Here is a 9,893-nt window from a genome sequence, read left to right on the forward strand (position 1 = left end):
TAATTGAATAATGCTGTTGCTCTTGAACAAAAGTGTATTAGCACACATATATTCTGAAATCTAAAAACTACCAAAAACAGAGTAATTGAAGAGATTTAACAGATATGATCTTAATGTATGAATCTTTCCATTACCGTAGCCTTAGTCAATTAAATGCCTCTTATTTCATACGGCAAACCAATGCTGAGTTAATGAAAAGGAATTAAACAAATTGAGCACAAAGATGAAACCAGTAACAAACTGGCAAAGCTAAGAGTAGTATCATCATGTCTGCTCCATGCTGCTAATTATATTGATGCATACACACACATCAGTATGCCAGAGGAGCGCCATCAACCGCAAGATGTGAAGTTAAACATATTCTCTCCAAATACCACACCAAATACAATGTAATGCATTGAGCCTCTGACGGTACGCTTCCTAATAAAATGTGCCCCCATAGACTAAGTCTGAATCCTATTAGACAGATATCGTCAATCTTGTGAAAATAAAAAAATGCCTAAAAAAAACGGCTAAAAAAAATAGCAACAAAACAATTTATTTAATCAACAAATACACACATTCACAGAGATAATTTAGTTACTCCCATTAATTCATATGCTGATATCAAGCCTGGCCTCTGTACTTCCGTTTTGACATGATGCAAAGACGTTGTTGTTGATTATATCATTTCTACAGAAGGACTCGCTGCTGTGTATATTTTGGTCTCTCTCTGGCTCCAAAACACATGCTTGTCATCACCATGGAAACAGGGAAAGCCCCACACGTTGCGGAGGGAACCAGAGTGATTTTTTTTTTAAATGTTCTCTTCTGACAAACTAGCGGCAAGCTTTTCTGCACTGTCACTCTGCTCCTAGTTCAAAACCTGGGTGTTCGCATGTGTTCCCTATGGTCCCATTTGATCGGGAAAGCTCTGATTCAGCCGAGTCTGCACATTTTCTGGAGACCGATTGGTTCACTTGGCCATGTCCTCGGCAACAGCCTTCCCCATCTTATCCTTCAGGTACGCCACTTTCTGCCAGTCTGTCTTCAGCTCCAGCCAATCGTAGTATGGCACCTCAAAGGGGACATAAATCATGAATTTAAATACATTTATTTTAAGAGCTAGTCAGCAAGCACCAGTGGAATCATTAGAAGAAAACACAGTTGTAGAACTAATTTTATTGGATACTTCAGATAAATAACAACAAAAATAACACTGGTTTTCAGTCACAGGTAGGCAAAGTTAAAAGATCCTGCATTCTAGCAAACTTGAGAGGCAAGTGCTGCTACTACTGGCTACAGAAGATTGTCCTGGATGAGAGACAGAGAGAGAGCTTTGATTGGCTAAGATGAGGCAGAGCTGCGGCTGATGCTCTATTTATACCACAGACTGCAGCGCGACCCACCTGACTCTCAGCTCTACTAAAATCTTAAGTCTTTTGTTTGCATAGCCTGTCAGAAGCTGCAGCAGCAGTGCTGCTTCTTTGCCTGTTCATTAAAATATGACTCAGGGCAAACATACCAGAACATTCATTTGGCAGTTGGCTTTAGTAAGTGTGTAATGAGAAACTGATCTGAAGAAGAAATAGCTAAGACCCTTTCTGCCGAAATAGAGGACAAACACACTTTTACTTTGAAGTGACTAAACCACGATCACAAATACTACCACAAAGATGGCTTATCCTGCCTCCTGCCCCTCCCTACCTCCACTGTGAGGAAGCCAGCCAACTGGAGATGTCGCTTCATCATGGCAAACCGACCCAAGAGGTCTTTACTCTTTGAGCCAAAGTTTGGAAATTCCCAAGCCAAGAAAGCAAGCCTGAAAAGTGAAACAGATGGAGATGAGTGGAACAGAAAGCAAAAGAAAAATAGACTCAACATTCAAAAGAAAAGCAAAAATACACAACAAACTAAATCCCACATGAGTTCCCTCTATGACTCACCGGTGTGCGCCCGCAGGTAAAGGCTGGCCTTCCCCTCCGCTGGGTAGATGAGGGGCGTTCAGCGTTGACATGTCGATTGGTTTGTTGTCACAATCCAATACGAGTTCACCCTCTGATTAAAGAAGCACATTTCAGTTGTAAAAAAGAGAGATGTGGAAATGTAGCTTACAGTGTAAATCTAACAATACTCCAGTAATAAATAAGCAACAGACAGCGTAATTAATATGTGGTCTCAAAAAGTATATACAGTATATATTTACATATAGGCTATCTTGGCCCCACTTACCAATAGTCCATCCATACACAGTGTCAACCCCAGTGCGAAGGGCCTCCGTCCTACCACCCACCAGACTTTGTAAAGCCTCCCGCAGGCTGATCTGCAGCGGGGAGAGGGGGGATCTGCTGGGCACCACAGACAGGGCGCTCAGGGAGGATGGAGTATCAGAGGAACACGGGTGCTCCAAGTGGAGAGAAGCAGCGACGTGGAGGAGCTTCAGCTGATAGTTTACCGCTCGAGCCGGATTGCCTTCTATAGACAGAAAGGAGGCACAGGCACAGCATGAACGCCGATAACGCCACTTCCATCAAGTGCTTTAAAACCTTACAAGAATGTTTCAAGTCTGTGAGGAAAAAGGGAATTAATGTGCATGTTTAATCTAATTGGCGCAGCACTGCCATCTACTGAACCAAAATGGCATTTTGGCAGTCAGCTTTCTCAATAGACAACAAAGACTTTCATCACGTCAATCTATGGTTTCATTGCACACTTGGTCCAAATAACTTATGGTAAACAGGAAAAAAACAATTGGTCAATTAAACCAAGATGATTTAAAATGTAATGTCAACCTGGGCCTACTGGCTTCTGTGAGGTGTTCCACCTCTGCACATGTCAAGTTTAACCCATTGATGACTATGGCAATCTAGGAAGCATGTCCTTAATGCCTGAGGGTTTTCTGAAAAAATAGTACGAATTGTCAAGTCTACCAAAACCTTAATATCTAAGCCTGTGTAGCACATAGAAACATGAAATAAAATACATTTAAAAGTTAAGGTCCACAGGTTTTATTTAAACATGCTCCCTTAGCGCTTACACACCAACACATTTTTCTAAAAATCGTCAAAATTAGATGGGGGAGAAAAAAAAGAATAAATAATATAAAATATTTAGTGTGATTTTCGTCAGTAGCCTATAGTGGACCTTGATTCTGCGCACCAAACGCCACTAACTGTTCTGTAATACACTATCGCTGACACAGCCGGCTTATTTTTTTTTAATTATTTTGTTTTATTTTTGATTTTTTTGATTGATGTGATTTTCGGCAAACCACACAACTTTTGGGTGGTCACGTGGTCTTTAAAAAAATCAACAAAACCCACCTCATGTGTATTTGAACCAATGACAGTGCATTCTATGATGCGCATGCCATGAAAATTAGATAAAGTAACAATGCTGCACGATGCAGCATCAGGCAGGAGAGGCAATGTGGCATCGCGCAGCAGCCGTCATCAATGGGTTAAACATATTATTGTTACTGCTGACAGTGATGTATGCATCAACGTTCATTGGTGTATCCTTCATATTTATTATAAAGTCACTATTTATCAAAAAAAGGAAAGTACAGAAGAATACTGATACCCACAGCAATGCTTCTTACCTAACAGTTTGGTAATGTGATTCTGCTGTGTGACGTGGATGAGGTAGTAGGGCTTGGCCTGTTGCAGCACACACAGTGACCAAACCACATCTGTCTGCAAGAAGGGCTCCAGGTCTGAGAGAGAGTTCTCCAGCCCAGAGTGAACCTTAATGCAAAAATTGGGCACATTATAAGAGAATATATTTAAAAAGGGTAGCAAGTTCAAGCAGAAGCAAACATGCACATTCAACAGACAGGATCTAATGTCTTCAGTACCTTGCTATAGAACTCTTCTCCTTTACTAGGCTGAAAGCCCAGTCTGGCAAAAGTCATGAGCAGATTGCAGAGCTGACGAGTGCTGTACTTCTGACTGTTTGCTGTGTAGTGCTGGTGAAAAAAATATACAGAAGAGTTACACAGTGAATAAGGAAAATATAATGCAACTATTGAAATGAACTGAATTAAGAGTGAGGCTTTGTCAGACTGTATGACTGACCTCGGCAAAGGCCTCGAAGAGAGGCATGTGGAGCCATTTGAGGAAGCCCAGTGATTTAGCACAGCGTGTGACATCAGCAGGGTGCAGCTCTGGAACTCTGGGTAACAACTCTGAGGCCATGCGCTGAAATACCTGAGAGTGGTGGAAACTCAGCTTCCCTATAGGAGGAGTAAACACTGCTTTAATGGGTGCTGACTTGCACTTCACATTTAGTCGTTTAGAATTGTTTGCAAGTAGTTGAGCATAGATAATAAGATCATTTATACATATTATTTTTTCACTTAAAGTACGATTTCATCACCTCCATTTTATCAACAAATTGTATGATAAATGAAATGTTTGTGTTGTGAATGATACATGTTGAATGGAAATGATAAAAAAAACATGGCTCTAAATTAATCAAAGAACGACCGTTTTAATCAGATAAATCAAAATTCATCAGATTAGTTGATTATTCAATTGGTTGATTTTTTCATTTCATATCCACTTTCACCACTCTATTGATCAATTCACATGCAATTTTATCACATCCATTTGTATCACTTAATATGTGTTACTTTCACCCCTTAGAAACAAACTACCTTACTGTAGCTTTCCCTCAACTAGCTTCCCTTTCCCTGCCTGCTTTGAACTGTATAAAGTAAACATTTCAGCTAATCATTGATGCATCTAATTATCTCAGGTTAAGAAGGAACAATGAAAGCAAAACAAAGGCAGATGGTAGCAATGTAAATGTGTATACAGACAATTGTTAATTTGCTTTATGCATGCTTTCTGTGTTACTGGATCAGATGTTCTGATCATGTATTATTACCGTATGCAAAAGCCATGTCCAGTATGAGCGGAGTGGTGAACTCTGACGAAGGCTTCTGGAGAAGGTGGTAGGACAAAGCTCTGAGCAGAGGGACAGATCTGCGTCTCTGCGCCGCCAAAGCTAGACAGACTTTGTGAATCTCTTCTGCAGAGAAGCCTTCTGCGAGCTCCAAAGCCTGAAATAGAGACAACTGGTTTGGGATTGCCTCATGATATGCTGCTCATAGGTGTACAATATTAACTTCTTCATCTTCCATGACATAAAGCAGCCAATGTTTCCAAAGGCTATAGATATATTCTTGTATGGTCACTATATTGTTGTTTTGACTAAATGTTTACTTCTTTTACCTGTTAAACACATACATGGAAATAGTTTTCAAGACAGCAACTCTTAATGGGTAGGTACCTGGTCGAGCACTGCTTACTACACAATGGGGCTAAGGAAAGGTTGACATGTATAACTGAATCATTAGCTTTGTGTTAAACGGCGAAGGATGTCTTCAACACTGATACCTTGTCTTCAAGTCTGTCCACCAAGGTAGGTGACATACGATGTCCTTTGGATATCAGTGCACTGACAGTTTTATTATCAGAGATTTCAGTCCAGCGCAGCTCCAGCTGTTTCAATGCAGCGTTCACTATTGCCACATCCTGCTGTCCTTTCCTGCCTGCTCCCCAATCTGCCAGGTAGCCCAGCTGCTTGTAGGTGAGCCTGCGGACTCGCCAGAGAACCTCAGTCTGGACTGAGCGGAGCACTGAATCTGTGGGGGGTACACCCATAATCCAGAGAGTTCGCAAGACCGACACTAGCGTGCTGCTCCACACTGAAGTTATCTGAAAGAAAAAAACAAATAAATGATTATAAAATCTTGACTGAGCACAAGGGCTTGGACAATCACCATGAATGATGACACCAGTGCCAGTCCACTTCTGTACAAGGCTTTCTTACCTCCTGAGATAAGATGTTCATCATATCCACTAGCCTAGGATCCGTCATCAGTTCTGGGGGTTGTTCGTTAAACTTGCCCTTGTTCCTAAGCACCAACTGACACCACTTCATCAGGGCAGTGGCCGCTTGGTTTCCATTTCCTCCTTGCTCTGCCCAGGCCGCCATGATGCCTTCTGGCTCTGACGCCTTTTCCACCAACTCGTCTAGCAGGGTGCGTGGAGGCATTTTGGGATAGGTCCCTTCATTGGTGGTTATTGTGCTTCCCTCGCACATTAACCTCTCAGTGACCCACAGCCAGCCCGTAGCCCTCTGCATCTTTGCTGGTCCAGCCACGGGGGGAGGCAGGCGGCCGGCAGTAGAGGCGGCTGTAGCCTGGGAGGAGGCCCTGCAGAGCAGACGGGCATGTCTGGCAAAAAGGCGACTTGCCATTGAGACTGGCAGACAAGACGTGTGGCCAAAGGGAAGGAAGGGAGAGAAAACGTGCCTCACGATTCAGCTACTTGCATGACCATCTCACATCCAACCTGACAGAGGGGCACATTCAGCAAAAAAGTGTGGTTTAACGGAAAGGTTGACAGGATGAAAAGAAACATCAACAATGAGCAGAACCTGTACTAGCTCGATTCATTTTGAAAGCAAGTAGGCTACATTGCATCAATATTCACCTTCATGTCAACCGACTGCTTACAGCATATGTCATTAGCCAGCCAGGTTGTATGGATACATAACAAAGGAAATACGAAGGCACTTATCTAAGGTACACAATGACAACAAAGCAAGTAGGTTGTTGCAACTTTAACTGTAACACCTTTCGTGCTGTGGCCGTAATGTAAATGGGTGTTTCTCATGTCATGTAATGTTGAATCCTGACCTTGTCGCGAGACCGGCAGCGTTTCACTCCGCCTCGCGCCTCCTATCTCCGGTTTTATTTGCGAACATGCAGACACAACTCAAAGCACCTCTTGCTACTCTACTGAAAACAAGACTTACCGGTGTTATTAAAGATAACTTTGATGGAAGCTCAGTTCACATGGAGCGATCAGGGAGCGATCTGTCAGAGAGACAGTCGCAGGGAAATTACGTCACTGGTATGGCGTCGCGTAACCATCGGACGCGACTGTGATTGGCTGAGAAATCATTCCTGACCGACTGTAGTAATCCAGTTGAGCTAGATCACTCATACAATGTTCTTCTTCTCCGATAGTCTACATATGTTTACGTTGGGTAAGTAAAGTAAGCATAAAAGCATGAAAGAACCATAATAATAAAAAAACGTTAATAGAATAATAATATTCAAAAATCCAAGTCTCGATAGCCTATCCTGGCTTTTCCATTCGATGTTTAAAGCTCCAGAGACATTTCCAATAAAGCCATTCAAAACGTCTATCTTAAGATCATTCCTAAAAATGTATTGTGTGGTGCTCAGAGCATAGCCAAATGATGCTTTCGAAATATATTCTCAAGATAGGCTACTTTTTGGTGAAGCAATGCTTGAACTTTGCTACAGAGGGTAGGGTTTGTGTTGTTTGTTTGTCCCTCTATCAGTGCTCGTCTCGCTCTCCGTTGCTTCCCCTCTTTACTTTATTCTCTCCCTCCAGTCCTCACTACTCATGTGTGATTTAAACTGATAAAATCTGTCTGATAGCTGTCACTCTATTGCAGGGGTGTCCAAACTACGGCCCGCGGGCCAACTGCGGCCCGCGGCCCGCTTTTTATTGGCCCGCGGCCGATTTTAAGAATATAATGTAATATGGCCCTTTAAAAAAAAAAAAAATTTTTTTTTTTTTTTTTTTTTTTTTGCATTTCTTAGTTAACCCACTAGTGCAGGGGTGTCAAACACTGATTGATTGGCCTGTGGCACATTTTAAAAATATAATGTAATATGGCGCTTTTAATTTTTAAATAATTTAAATGCACTCATTATATTACAGAGAAATATGTCCCATAAAAGAAAAAGAGCCCATCCCAGAGGACCCTGCATAATATTTTATTTTAAATTAATATTATTATGGAAAATCTATGTCCTTCTCCAATAGCTTCTAATTCATCTGACACAGTGTCTCCATTTTTTTTTCATACAAAATTAATACTTAAAACTTAATTTCCCTCTCAAAGTGCACCAGATTCATGCATTTCACTTTAAAAACGTAAAAAAAATCTCCCGGGGGGGCATACCCCCGGACCCCCCTAGGAGGGTCGAGACCTCGGCTGGATACTATTTTCACCCTGCTGGATATTGGACGCAAAGGCAGAAAACACTGGATGTATCATTGGCATATAAGCAAGAGGGGAAATGTGTCTGTTTAATGTGCAAGGAAAGTGTTACCGTGAAGAAGGATTACAATTTACGAAGACACTATGAAACTAAACATCAGAGCAGCTACATGTCCTGATAAATGTGTTATTTTTGCAAAGTGGCCCGGCCCTTCGTAGATTTTTCTGTATGTGGCCCTCAGTGAAAAAAGTTTGGACACCCCTGCTCTATTGGATACAGTAGAGTACAATATTGACTCTTTTAAACCATAGATAGTATATAAACACAGCTTATCTCATCTGGCTCTAATTTACCCAGCATGCAGCATGTGCAGGGCAGGAACAGTTTAGTGACAGGGTGACCTTAGCCTTTTACTTCCTTCCCTTTAAGCCTTTAGCATGTTGCCCTTCAATACAGTTAATAATATATTATAGGATTAAAAATGGTGTCTTTAAATTGTTAGTTACAGTATGGTCATGTGTTGTGAAGCGATTTGCCTAAGTGTCCTCTTTGGAAATCAGTCGTCTGTATGTGGATTTTTGGTTGGGTTATTTCAGACATTATTACAGATACATTATAGTTTGTATCACTCTGCAATTGTATCTACAACATGTGTATGTACAAATGTAATGGCCCTTTGTCAGAGGTTATTGATATGTACAAAGCATGGTAGAGATGGCTGATGCACGTCTAATTGAATGACCCTCCACAGCCAAGTGCTGGGCATTAATGTTACAGACACTTAACATTATTAACCAACCATTTAGGGCCTCATTCATATGTAATGAACTAAAACTTTTATGTTTTTTGTTTCATTAAATATATTTACTTTAAACTAAAAGCCCCACAAGCAAAACTCTTAATGTAGCAGTGGAACCCTCTGTCACTCTAAATATAGTCAATGTCTTTTAATACACAAACACAAAACTAAACCAAATACATATTATCTAATATGATATAAATATCTGTCCCAACTTGAGTATTTTTTTACTGATTTAAGAATATGTGAGTTGGAGTTCTTCCCTCTTCTTTTCTGCATATTACCCTCACCTTATACACGTACGTGTCAGCTGAAACGATGGCAAATTCTCCCTGTTAAGCCACTGATCCTGAATGGCCTATAGTTGTGTGGTGCGGCATTTGTTGTATGATGCAGTGAATGTCAGGCAGCAGTAATGACATTGGTCTGTTTTAACCTTCACTGTTCCTCTACTCTTTTTTCTCAAATCAGTTTATCAGGTAAAGAAATGTGCTAAGGGAAGATAAGAGATACTAAAGAAACACTAGCCTACGCATAGCCTACGATATGGGTGTATTTCCGTGTGTGTGTGTGTGTGTGTGTGTGTGGCCTAGCTAGGGGTGACATTGTTGCTACATGGAGTACCATTTTACGCAGGTAGCCGTGTTAAAGTGTGCATATGTGTTTTTGCGCATGTCCATTTAAAAAGGGGAGTTGTTGTGTATAAAAGGCCTTTCCAAAAAATGTGTCTCGTTTCTGAACATTGTGTGTATGTGAATGAGGCAAAAACAGGGTGTGTGTTTGCGAGTGGACCTTAGGAGAAAGCCAAAATTTCGGGGCCGAAGAAGGAGCGAGTGGTCTGGACCTCCATTGATTTAGGAGAGCAGTCCCCTATCAAATCTGCAACCATGAGTAAACAGGTAGGAGACCCTGATTGTACTTGTTAAGCATTGGTTGTGAGAGAAGTAGGTATTTAATGAATTAAAAAAAAAGTGCTAATACATTTAAAGATGAAAATATTTGAAACTTCACTTGGAGTGTTTTAACAAATATCATTGAACCTCTAACCCTCTTGTAATATAA

The 9,893-nt window shown here is 41.1% G+C and overlaps 1 protein-coding gene across 2 annotated transcripts; it reads right to left on the reverse strand.

Moving 5' to 3' along the window:
- Positions 1 to 566: 566 nt before the first annotated feature.
- On the reverse strand, positions 567 to 6,882 carry tbrg4 (transforming growth factor beta regulator 4). Of its 2 annotated transcripts, none has more exons than XM_080039313.1 (11): positions 6,808 to 6,882; positions 5,818 to 6,341; positions 5,382 to 5,702; positions 4,870 to 5,044; positions 4,056 to 4,213; positions 3,836 to 3,946; positions 3,581 to 3,725; positions 2,212 to 2,454; positions 1,926 to 2,037; positions 1,687 to 1,801; positions 567 to 1,057 (listed from the first exon to the last, which is right to left on the reverse strand). In XM_080039313.1, the coding sequence occupies exons 2-11, from the start codon at positions 6,244 to 6,246 to the stop codon at positions 956 to 958; spliced, it is 1,911 nt and encodes a 636-aa protein (XP_079895439.1). In that variant the 5' UTR covers positions 6,247 to 6,341; positions 6,808 to 6,882; the 3' UTR covers positions 567 to 955. The 2 variants fall into 2 exon arrangements, with proteins under 2 accessions (XP_079895439.1, XP_079895440.1); XM_080039314.1 differs by lacking the exon at positions 6,808 to 6,882 and adding an exon at positions 6,689 to 6,749.
- Positions 6,883 to 9,893: the final 3,011 nt, after the last annotated feature.

This window comes from Ammodytes marinus (assembly GCF_949987685.1).
Source record: "Ammodytes marinus genome assembly, chromosome: 13".
In the NCBI taxonomy this organism is placed as follows: Eukaryota; Metazoa; Chordata; class Actinopteri; order Uranoscopiformes; family Ammodytidae; genus Ammodytes; species Ammodytes marinus.

Bases quoted from the DNA above. Each gene is read 5' to 3' on its own strand.
- tbrg4 (XM_080039313.1), bottom strand. From the start codon at position 6,246: ATGGCAAGTCGCCTTTTTGCCAGACATGCCCGTCTGCTCTGCAGGGCC. The intron at 3,947-4,055 runs GTCAGTCATACA...TTTTTTCACCAG, and splicing joins TCTTCGAGGCCTTTGCCGAG to CACTACACAGCAAACAGTCA. The intron at 3,726-3,835 runs GTACTGAAGACA...TTTTGCATTAAG, and splicing joins GAGAAGAGTTCTATAGCAAG to GTTCACTCTGGGCTGGAGAA.